Raw genomic sequence first — 12,404 nt, forward strand, 5'->3', positions numbered from 1 at the left:
ATTCCTAAGCATGACCCTGTATAAGTATAAGGATGCATATGTTGAGTCCAATGTGCAGCATATGGGGGGGATATATTTTTTTTTATTGGCCGGCGATAATTTAACTTAAAAAATAAAGTTAAAATATTTAAGAAAAAAATTGATGAGGAAAAATAAAAACTAAAAATTATATTAGTCGCACAAAAATATAAAATATTTTTAAAATATACATAATTAATTTGATGTAGTTTTAAGAATATTTTTCTTTATTGGTCTCTTTATCGGTTTATTTTTGACTTTCCAAAAATAAAGTCAAAATATTTGAGAAAAAATTTGATGAGGAAAAATACTAAATAAAAATAAATTATATTAGTTGCACAAAAATATGAAATATTTTTTAAATATATATAATTAATTTGATGTATTTTTAAGAATATTTTTTTTATTGGTCTCACACACTTTTATTTTTCAACCTCACTGAAACAATACCATAACATTTTATTTTTAACGTTCCAAAAATAAAGTTAAAATATTTGAGAAAAAATTTGATGAGAAAAATAAAAACTAAAAATTATATCAGTTGCACAAAAATATGAAATATTTTTTTAAATATATATAATTTGATGTATTTTTAAGAATATTTTTCTTTATCTGCCTCACACACTTTTATTTTTAACATTCCAAAAATAAAGTCAAAATATTTGAGAAAAAATTTGATGAGCAAAAATAAAAAATACAAATAAATTATATTAGTCGCATAAAAATATTAAATATTTTTTAAATATATCTAATTAATTTGATGTATTTTTAAGAATATTTTTCTTTATCTGCCTCACACACTTTTATTTTTAACTTTCCAAAAATAAAGTCAAAATATTTGAGAAAAAAATTGATGAGGAAAAATAAAAACTAAAAATTATATCGGTCGCACAAAAATATGAAATATTTTTTAATTAATTTGATGTATTTTTAAGAATATTTTTCTTTATTGGTCTCACACACTTTTATTTTTAACGTTCCTAAAATAAAGTCAAAATATTTGAGAAAAGATTTGATGAGGAAAAATAAAAAATAACAATTATATTAGTTGCACAAAAATATGAAATATTTTTTAAATATATACAATTAATTTGATGTATTTTTAAGAATATTTTTCTTTATCTGTCTCACACTTTTATTTTTAACTTTCCAAAAATAAAGTCAAAATATTTGAGAAAAAATTTGATGAGGGAAAATAAAAACTAAAAATTACATCAGTTGCACAAAAATATGAAATATTTTTAAAATATATATAATTAATTTGATGTATTTTTAAGAATATTTTTCTTTATTGGTCTCACACACTTTTATTTTTAACGTTCCAAAAATAAAGTCAAAATATTTGAGAAAAAATTTGATGAGGAAAAATAAAAAATAAAAATTATATTAGTCACACAAAAATATGAAATATTTTTTAAATATATATAATTAATTTGATGTATTTTTAAAAATATTTTTCTTTATCTGCCTCACACACTTTTATTTTTAACGTTCCAAAAATAAAGTCTAAATATTTGAGAAAAAATTTGACGAGGAAAAATAAAAATAAATTATATTAATTGCAAAAAAATACGAAATATTTTGTAAAAATATATCATTAATTTGATGTATTTTTAAGAATATCTTTCTTTATCTGCCTCCCACACTTTTATTTTTAACTTTCCAAAAATAAAGTCAAAATATTTGAGAATAAATTTGATGAGGAAAAAGTCCTACTTTTATGAGGAAAAATACAAATTATATTAGTTGCACAAAAATATAAAATATTTTTTAAATATATATAATTAATTTGATGTATTTTTAAGAATATTTTTCTTTATCGGTCTCACACACTTTTATTTTTAACTTTCCAAAAATAAAGTCAAAATATTTGAAAGAAATTTGATGAGGAAAAATAAAAACTAAAAATTATATCAGTTGCACAAAAATATGAAATATTTTTTAAATATATATAATTAATTTGATGTATTTTTAAAAATATTTTTCTTTATGTCTCACACACTTTTATTTTTATTTTATTTTTTTGCAAAATACACCCTGCACTCCATTACCAGCATAATTCTACCAATTATTAGCCATAAATCATTTTTTTTTCATCTTCAACCGTAGTTCAAGATTTCCCAAGAAAATACTCAACCATTCATGTTAAAATATATGGACTGATATGGTCAGACAATGCCCTCTATTGCCCAAATGAAGAACTGCAAGTCATTATTTCCTGTAATTACCCATACTGAACACAGGATAGCAGTACGTTCTTTAGTTCAGGTTCGCTTATAAACCAATGAGGAGACGAAGAAGACGCACTGACACAAGTCATGTGACAGAGAAAGGAAGTAACGTGAGTAAATAAACATTGTTTTTTTTTTCATATTTTCGGCAACAAGAATGGTTCCGAATATTAGTAATTGACAGTTGTATAAGTTATAAAGCAAACTTATGTCATTGGTGATTCTCTACAGCTACGTAAATGATGTTTAATGTTATCGCTGTTGAATAGCATGTACAGTATACACAGTTAGCATACAATAGCATTTATGCTATTAATATACATTACTAAGTACAGGTTTTTGGCTGTTTTGTGAATGGTAAATGACGTAAAATGCGGACATGTACGCCAAACTGTTACATTTTTGTATAAAATTCATACCAAAAGTGAGCAATGACGTGACTTAAAGCATATGCTAAAAAAAAATGGTAACAACGATTGGAATTATATATAAAGTACATTCATAATACACTTACAAACATTCATATTTGTTTCTCAAGATGATAGTGTTTAATGTAGAATATGTGCTTTCTGTTTTAAAAACACTACCTGGCTGCTTGTGGTGAACTAATCTGTTTTTTTTTGTTTTTTTTAATAATAGTCAAATAATAGTTAAGATATTCAACATGGAGCCCGTTGGAGTATCCATGGCACTCGGCCTCCTCTTCCTGGGTCTTCTGTACTGGTCAGTATGGTCATGATGTTCTGGATTAGCTTGATTAATGTTTATAGTTGGCAATATGTACGATAACAATTATTATGATATGTTTATTATACTTTATAACTGGTGAGTCGGGACCCAAGAGTGTATACTTAAAAGTGTAATTAAAAATACAAATAAACATTCATTAATTCAATATATGCTGGAGCCTATCCCAGCTGGCATGGGGTGGGAGGCGGGGTACGCCCTGAGCTGCTCACCAGCCAATCACAGGGCACGTAAATAAAGCTGAAGGCATAAATAAATAAATAAATAAAGTGGACTTTAAAAAAAAATACAAATAAAAACAATAAATTAAAATTAAAAGTGACTTAAATAAAAGTGTAAAAAACTACAAAAATAAAAATGGTGTGTAAAAAGTAAAAGAAAAAAATAATTAAAATGTGAGTGTAAAAAAATAAAATAAAAATGACTTAAATAAAAGCATAGAAATAATGAAATGAAAAATTGATTATTCATTCATTCATTCATTCATTCATTTTCTACCGCTTTTTCCTCACGAGGGTCGCGGAGGGGGGGGGGGGTGCTGGAGCCTATCCCAGCTGGCATGGGGTGGGAGGCGGGGTACGCCCTGAACTAGTCACCAGCCAATCACAGGGCACGTAAATAAATAAACAGCTGAAGGCATAAATAAATAAATAAAGTGGACTTAAAAAAAATTACAAATAAACAAAAATAAAAATAATGCAAATAAATTACAATTACAAGTGACTTAAATAAAAGTGTAAAAAAATGGCATGTAAAATGTAAAAGAAAAAAATAATTAAAATGTGAGTGTAAAAAAATAAAATAAAAATGACTTAAATAAAAGCATAGAAATAATGAAATGAAAAATGGATTATTCATTCATTCATTTTCTACCACTTTTTCCTCACGAGGATTGCAGGGGGTGCTGGAGCCTATCCCAGCTGTCATGGGGTGGGAGGCGGGGTACGCCCTGAACTAGTCACCAGCCAATCACAGGGCACGTGAATAAATAAACAGCTGAAGGCATAAATAAATAAAATGGACTTAAATTTTGTAAAAAAATACAAATAAAAACATAAAAATAATGCAAATAAATTACAATTAAAAGTGACTTAAATAAAAGTGTAAAAAAATGGCATGTAAAATGTAAAAGAAAAAAATAATTAAAATGTGAGCGTAAAAAATAAATAAAAATGACTTAAATAAAAGCACAGAAATAATGAAATGAAAAATAAGTTAAGTGTAAGAAAAATACTACAAATAAAAATAAATAAATGTCCAAGAAAATAAAATAAAAATTATGTGAAAAAAAATGTGGAAAAAGACAAAAATATAAATAAAATAAAATAACTTTAAAAAGGTTAAAAAAAATAGCTTAAATAAAAAAAATTGACACCATCTGAGCACCCCTGCTCTATAAGTACTCATTAGCACCCCCTCTGTATGCTTCCTGTCACTGCAGGTATTCCGTATACCCGTTTTCAGTCCTTGCTCGATGTGGAATCAAACATCCAAGGACAGTTCCTTTTTTCGGAAACCTATTCCTGTTTCGGGAGGTGAGTTTGAGATTTCCTTTATAGCGACATGCCACTCAAGTACTTGTTTTACGAGTGAATGGTGTAATATTTCTGTTCTATATTGGCTTTTAGGGCTTTTTCCGTCCTTTGTCTGACCTTATAAAAACATATGGAAGAGTTTGCGGGTAGGTACACATATTCTTCATCGGTATCATGTGACGTGCGGCGACATTATTAACATGTTTTTGTGTTTTTAGATACTATTTGGGTAGGAGAGCAGTAGTAGTGGTGGCGGATCCTGACATTCTTAAACAAGTGATGGTGAGAGAGTTCAGAGGTTTCCCGAACAGAGGGGTGAGTCTTAGTTTTTGATGAATACGAAGGAGTTAATTTTTGACTAAGCTGACAGCGATCCCGTGGAATTAAATGCAGAAGATTCGCTTTGCCGGCAAACCCATGAGCGATTGTCTGCTCATGTTGAGGAACGAACAGTGGAAGAGAGTTCGCAGCATCCTGACCCCGTCCTTCAGTGCTGCCAAAATGAAAGAGGTGAGAACTGTTTTGAAAATACTGCAGTATGTATGCTATTTTTATTTTTATTTTTTAAAAACGTATATTGAAAAATATTTCAAGAATAATGTGTACTATTAGTACAAACTTGAGTTTTTTTCTGTATTTTTCTTTTTAATTATTTATTTATTTTTTTTTCCTTTTTAGTTATTTTATTTATTTAATTATTAAATTTAATTAATTAAATTCATGAATTTTAATGACTTATTAAAATTAAATTATTAAATATTTGATTAAATAATCTGGGCATATTATGACTTTATCCTAATAATATTTTGACTTTATTCTCATATTATTATAACCGTTTCACAACTTCATTTTCCAAAACTGAATTTCATTTTGTTTCATAATATTCCGACTTAAAAAAAAAATATATATATATATATATATCAGAAAATTGCAACTTTTTCCTTTGTCAATATTTTGACTTTATTATATATTTTATTTTGTTTTTTACTCATTATATTCCATCTTTAAATAAAAAAAATCGAATAAAATTGCAACTTTTTGTTAATATTCTCATATTATTATTATTACCTTTTCACAACTTAATTTTTCAAAACTGAATTTCATTTTGTTTGTTTCTCATAATATTCTGACTTAAAAAAATATATAAAAAAATTCAAACTTTTTCCTTTGTAAATAATTTGACTTTATCATATATTTTCCAAAAAATAATTTTATTTTGTTTTTTACTCATTATATTCCATCTTTTTTTTTAAATCTCATAATATTCTGACTTAAAAAAAATATCTATATCAGAAAATTGCAACTTTTTCCTTTGTCAATGTTTTGACTTTACTATATATTTTCCAAAAACTAATTTTAATTTGTTTTTTACTCATTATATTCCATCTTATTTTAAAAAAAAATCTAATAAAATTGCAACTTTTAGTCAATATTCTCATATTATTATTATAACCGTTTCACAACTTAATTTCCCAAAACTGAATTTCATTTTGTTTTGTTTGTTTCTCACAATATTCCGAATTAAAAAATTATATATATTTCAGAAAATTGCAACTTTTTCCTTTGTCAATATTTTGAGTTTATCATATATTTTCCAAAAACTAATTTTATTTTGTTTTTTACTCATTATAATCCATTTTTTTTAAATCTCATAATATTCCGACTTAAAAAAATATCTATATCAGAAAATTGCAACTTTTTCCTTTGTCAATATTTTGACTTTATTATATATTTTCCAAAAACGAATTTTATTTTGTTTTTTACTCATTATATTCCATCTTTTTTTTTTTTAAATCTCATAATATTCCGACCTAAAAAAATATCTATACTTTTTCCTTTGTCAGTATTTTGACTTTATTATATATTTTCCAAAAACTAATTTTTATTTGTTTTTTACTCATTATATTCCATCTTATTAAAAAAAAATCGAATAAAATTGCAACTTTTTGTGAATATTCTCATATTATTATAACCGTTTCACAACTTAATTTTCCAAAACTGAATTTCATTTTGTTTTGTTTGTTTCTCATAATATTCCGACTTGAAAAAATATATAAAAAAATTCAAACTTTTTCCTTTATCAATATTTTGACTTCATTATATATTTTCCAAAACCTAATTTTATTGTTTTTTACTGATTATATTCCATCTTTTTTTCTAAAAATCTCATAAAATTGCAACTTTGTCAATATTCTTAATTGTCTTAATATTCTTAATTTTCCAAAACTGAATTTCATTGTTTTGTTTCTCACAATATTCCGACTTAAAAAATATATATAAAAAAATTCAAACTTTTTCCTTTGTCAATATTTTGACTCAAAAAATATTAAAATATATATTAATATATTATTATTAATATATATTATTAATATTAAAATATTAAAATTCAAATATTTCAAAAAATATTTTGTTTTTTACTCATTATATTCCATTTTTTAAAATCTCATAAAATTGCAATTTTTTCTTTTTGTCAATATTTTGACTATTCTCAAAATTATTTTTGTAATTTTTCCCAACTATTTAAACTTTTTAAAATTTTTGACTTTAATATTTTGACATTTTTATTGTAACATTACTTTTTCTACAATGTCATTTTCCAAAATTCAACTTTATTTGTTGTTTTGTTTGTTTCCCATTATATTGCATCGGAAAAAACGTATCAAAAGTTTGTGTTTTGTTACTAAAATGATGTCATCTTTCCCCAGTTTGACTTGTTAAATTTTATTTTGAGAATATGAAAATATTAAAATAATACCATGATCATTGTTGTGACAAGTGGCGTATGTTCCAGTAGATGGTTCCTCTCATCCAAACAGCCACGAGCGCCCTGATCAACAACTTAGACGTCCATGCGGGATCAAAGGAGGCCTTTGACATCCACAGGTGAAATTATTTCCCAAAACCCAATAAATCATAAACAACTCACCCTCTTTTTATTTCTCTCTTTTCCTCTATCAGGTGCTTCGGCTGCTTCACGATGGACGTAATCGGCAGCGTGGCGTTTGCGATGCAGGTGGACTCCCAGAAGAACCCAGACGACCCGTTTGTCCGCCACGCTCAGATGTTCTTCTCCTTTTCGTTCTTCAGGCCCATCATGATGTTTTTTAGTAAGTCCAGTCTTGTTTATCAGGTAATTATCCCCATTCAGAAGAAATCAACCAATGCATCAAGTCGGGACAGGTCGACATTTTGACTCACGGGCCACTTATTATAATAATAATAATAATAATAATAATAATAATAATAATAATAATAATAACTAATAATAATAAACTAATAATTTGGCCGTTTTTGGCATCAAACAGAGCGACATACCTGCTCACGGTGCAACAAAACGAAAACACAACACATCAACACCTATAATGTTATTTCAAAATGCCCGCAAAGCATGCTGGGTAGTCCAGCTGCAACGACAATATGACAATATGAACAATAAAATATTGTTGATGAGTATCAAGTCGGGACAGGTCGACATTTTGACTCACAAGCCACTTATAATAATAATAATAATAATAATAATAATAACTAATAACAATAAACTAATAAACTAATAATTTGGCCGTTTTTGGCATCAAACGGAGCGACATACTTGCTCACGGTGCAACAAAACGAAAACACAACACATCAACACCTATAATGTTATTCCCAAATGCCCGCAAGGCATGCTGGGTAGTCCAGCTGCAACGACAATATGACAATATGAACAATAAAATATTGTTGATGAGTATTTATGGATCTGACAAAAGCCTTTGATACAATCAATCATGACAACTACTTAGCTGACAGGAAGTAATATCTAAAGCTACGAAAACACACATCTGCAAGTTTAAATATTACATGTGGAGTACCCCAGGGGTCAATACTGTGACCAATGTTTTTTTTTAGTAAGTCCAGCCTGTTTATCAGGTAATTATCCCCATTCAGAAGAAATCAACCAATGCATCAAGTCGGGACAGGTCGACATTTTGACTCACAAGCCACTCATAATAATAATAATAATAACTAATAATAATAATAAACTAATAATTTGGCCGTTTTTGGCATCAAACGGAGCGACATACCTGCTCACGGTGCAACAAAACGAAAACACAACACATCAACACCTATAATGTTATTCCCAAATGCCCGCAAGGCATGCTAGGTAGTCCAGCTACAATGACAATGTCAATATAAACAATAAAATATTGGATATCAAACATATGTTACCTCCTCTGACAACCTCAACGTATTTTTCAATCATATTTTATATATTTTATCTATAGATTAATATTTATAGATCTGACAAAAGCCTTTGATCAATCAATCAATCATGACATTAGAAACATAACATAACTACTTAGCTGACAGGAAGTAATATCTAAAGCTAAAAAACACACATTTACAAGTTTAAATATTACACGTGGAGTACCCCAGGGGTCAATACTGTGACCAATGACATTTGCAAATTTACAAAAGACTTAAAGCTGGTATTATTTATGATTTTTTTTTGTCGTGGAGGCAGCATAGAATAAATCATAATCATAATCATAGAAAAGGTCAGAGTAGAAATTGTCATATTATATTTAAAAAAATGCTTTGATAATTGTTCTAATTATATTAGAACAATAATAATTCTTGAACTTAAATAAAACTAAAATCATGATATTTGGTAGCAGTAGAAAAGGACACGTACCAGCAAATAAAACGGGGGAGGGAAAATACGTTTGATGATATCACTATACCACTATACCATTAACAATCACTACCCAGCATGCCTTGCGGCAGGAATATTTTTATTTTTTATTTTTTATTTTTTATTTTTTTATTCGAAATCGAATATACCGATGAAATATGGAGGACCAAAACTGCCAAAATAATAAATAAATAAATAAATAAACGTGGAAATAAAAACAAAAATCAAAAAAAAAATCAAAAAATTAAATACAAAAAAAATTAATATAAATGGAAATAAAAACAAAAATAAAAAATATATACATAAATAAATAAAAGCAAAAATAAATACAAAAATAAAAAACAAGATTCAAAAATTAAAAATAAATACAAAAATAAATGTAGAAATAAATACAAAAATAAATATATAAATAGAATTGCTTTTATATTTTATTTATTTATTTATTTATTATTTTGGCAGTTTTGGTCCTCCATAATGAAATACATGCAGCGTAAATGTTTAATGTAAAATATACTACTCACCACGGTGACGTTTTTAATTAATTTACGGCGCCGCCCGTCTATGACGTTCTACAATTAAAATGCCAATCATTCCGCGGATTTGTTTTCACAGTTGCTTTCCCGCACATCATGGCTCCGCTGGTGGGACTCATCCCGAATAAACGGCGCAACCAAATGAATCATTTCTTCATCAAGAGCATTAAGGCGATCATCACACAGAGGCAGGCGCAACCTCCCGAGCAGGTACTTCTCCCAATCATCGTCCTCCATGTTTTCCAGCTTCTAATTCCACCTGACCAAATCCCAACGCAGAGACGTCGAGATTTCCTTCAGCTGATGTTGGACTCTTGGGAGCACTCCGACACAGCGAGTTCATCCAAAAAGCTCATGACTGAAGATGAGATTATAGGGCAAGCTTTCGTCTTCCTGTTAGCGGGCTACGAAACCAGCAGCAACACGCTCGGCTTCACGTGCTACCTCCTCGCGCTCCATTCGGAATGTCAGCAGCGAGTCCAGGAAGAGGTGGATGACTTCTTTCGCAGACATGTAAGTCTGTTGCGTCGTGGTTTCTTTTAGTGTGGTTAAAAGATAAATAAATAAAATAATCATCTAATCTTTCCTTATAGGAGTCACCTGACTACATGAACGTCCAGGAGCTGAAGTATTTAGATATGGTCGTGAGTGAAGCATTGCGCCTCTATCCTCCTGCATTCAGGTAAAAGATAACGTAAATCAGGGGTGCTCACACTTTTTCAGCATGCGAGCTACTTTTAAAAATGACCGAGTCAAAATGATCTACCCACTACAAAAATGCAAAACATCTATTTATTTTCAAATGTATTGAGGATTATTTGTACGTACAATGTATGTTGATGTACCTTACATAACCAAATGAGCCAATATTGCAAAACACACATAATTAACTATTAACATTTTTTGTAATTACCTGAGTTTACTTTGATGACTTGCACTGAATTGAATCAGCCAGGGATGCATAGTCCGGACAGTAGCTGCTGATAGCCAGCCTCAAGCACACTTCCAAATGTTTATCAGTCATGGATAATATCCGTATCATAATATCCGTATAATATTCCATATCCGTATGGAAGTGATATGTTTTTTGCCTTTTTACTTGGTCCAGTTTTTGCCTTTTTACTTGGTCCAGCTCCTTCACTCATTTTAGTGACCATAAACTTTAGCGAGGGCTTTAAAATCTCGCAATTCGCCGACTAGCTTAGCACTTTGCATCGTTGTTTACGCATGAGCGGTGACCTAAAGGTCAAAATTCAGTTGTCATCTGATTGGTTGTCCTGTATGTCAATCAAGTAACGGGGATGGATGATAGGCTGACATCGTAAGTTCTGCTGCACTTAGAGACGTTGTTTGATTTGATTGGTCGCCCGAAGGGCAACATTCAGTTGTCATCTGAATGGCTGCCCTGTATGTCAATCAAGTGACGGCATTGATGCTGGGATGATATTTTTTTAATGTCACGCCGCGATCGACCAGCGATCGACTGGTAGCTCGCGATCGACTTAATGAGCATCCCTGACGTAAACATTTACGTTGTCAATACGTGTCCAAACCCACGTTTTTGTTTTGTGATATATATATACTTAAAGGTTTGCACGAGACATTGAGGAGGACTGCGTTGTCAACGGCGTTTTCTTCCCGAAAGGAGCTTCATTGGAGATCCCCGCTGGTTTCCTTCACTCCGATCCGGAGCACTGGCCCGAGCCTGAGAAATTCATCCCTGAGAGGTTTGCAGCTTGTTTTCATGAAAGTTTTCATGTCACTTATCGCATCACGGTTAGCAGCCTCACTGCCTTTTTAGTCAAAAGTATGCATATTTAAGTACATATTTTATGCCTAAATCAAGCATTGAAAGGGTCACATGAACTAAAAAAAAATTACATACAATGTTCTCTCGTTTATTGCAAAGGATAGATTCCAAAAAATGTACAATTCTGGTTCTTTTGGAGGACCGTGTGAAGCAATTCAGGACATGTTTTCAATGCATATGATTCTGCTCACGATCATGACGGCCAAAATCACGAAAGTATACACTTATCGGCACTCACGTTTAAAAATAAAATAAATAATAAAAAATAATATAAAAAAAATATATATATAAAATAATAATAAAAAAATAAAAATAATTAAAATGTGAGTGTAAAAAAATAAATAAAATAAAGACTTAAATAAAAGCATAGAAATAATGAAATGAAAAATTTATTAAGTGTAAGAAAAATACTAGAAATAAAAATAAATAACAATGGCATATAAAAATGTCCAAAAAATTTAATAAAAATTATGTGAATAAGTATGGAAAAAGACAAAATGTAAATAAAATAAAATGACTTAAAAAAGGTAAAAAAAAAATTGAAATACATAAGTATGAAAAATGACAAATAAATAAAAGGTAGAGCACCCCTGCTCTATAAATACTCATTAGCACCCCCTCTGTATGCTTCCTGTCACTGCAGGTATTCCGTTTACCCGTTTTCAGTCCTTACTCGATGTGGAATCAAACACCTATTCCTGTTTCGGGAGGAAACATGCCAATTCATGCTTCCAATATTAACAGCTTTATGTGCTAAATCACACTTCAAAGTCAACATAGCGAGACAAAGTGACAGGAACCGACCAAAACAATAGTGGAGAACCTACCTTGATGGCACTTCCGCTTCCCCAATGAATA

At 29.3% G+C, this 12,404-nt stretch overlaps 1 protein-coding gene across 5 annotated transcripts in view; it reads left to right on the forward strand.

Moving 5' to 3' along the window:
- The first annotated feature begins 2,281 nt into the window (after window positions 1-2,281).
- The window catches only part of tbxas1 (thromboxane A synthase 1 (platelet)), a 28,903-nt gene continuing 18,780 nt past the window's right edge, over window positions 2,282-12,404 (forward strand). For 4 of the 5 annotated variants that reach the window (XR_009132105.1, XM_058087579.1, XM_058087578.1 and 1 more), the window contains exons 1-12: window positions 2,282-2,359; window positions 2,889-2,972; window positions 4,438-4,531; window positions 4,625-4,677; window positions 4,750-4,846; window positions 4,925-5,041; window positions 7,326-7,414; window positions 7,490-7,638; window positions 9,816-9,946; window positions 10,016-10,249; window positions 10,330-10,418; window positions 11,326-11,463. Coding sequence is in view for 4 of the 5 variants with exons in the window: in XM_058087579.1 (XP_057943562.1) it covers window positions 2,914-2,972; window positions 4,438-4,531; window positions 4,625-4,677; window positions 4,750-4,846; window positions 4,925-5,041; window positions 7,326-7,414; window positions 7,490-7,638; window positions 9,816-9,946; window positions 10,016-10,249; window positions 10,330-10,418; window positions 11,326-11,463 (1,250 nt within the window). In the remaining variant the exon portion in view is untranslated. The remainder of the gene's footprint in view (window positions 2,360-2,888; window positions 2,973-4,437; window positions 4,532-4,624; window positions 4,678-4,749; window positions 4,847-4,924; window positions 5,042-7,325; window positions 7,415-7,489; window positions 7,639-9,815; window positions 9,947-10,015; window positions 10,250-10,329; window positions 10,419-11,325; window positions 11,464-12,404) is intronic. The other variant, XM_058087580.1, reaches the window with a different exon arrangement.

This window comes from Doryrhamphus excisus, chromosome 11 (genome assembly GCF_030265055.1).
Source record: "Doryrhamphus excisus isolate RoL2022-K1 chromosome 11, RoL_Dexc_1.0, whole genome shotgun sequence".
Lineage (NCBI taxonomy): Eukaryota > Metazoa > Chordata > Actinopteri > Syngnathiformes > Syngnathidae > Doryrhamphus > Doryrhamphus excisus.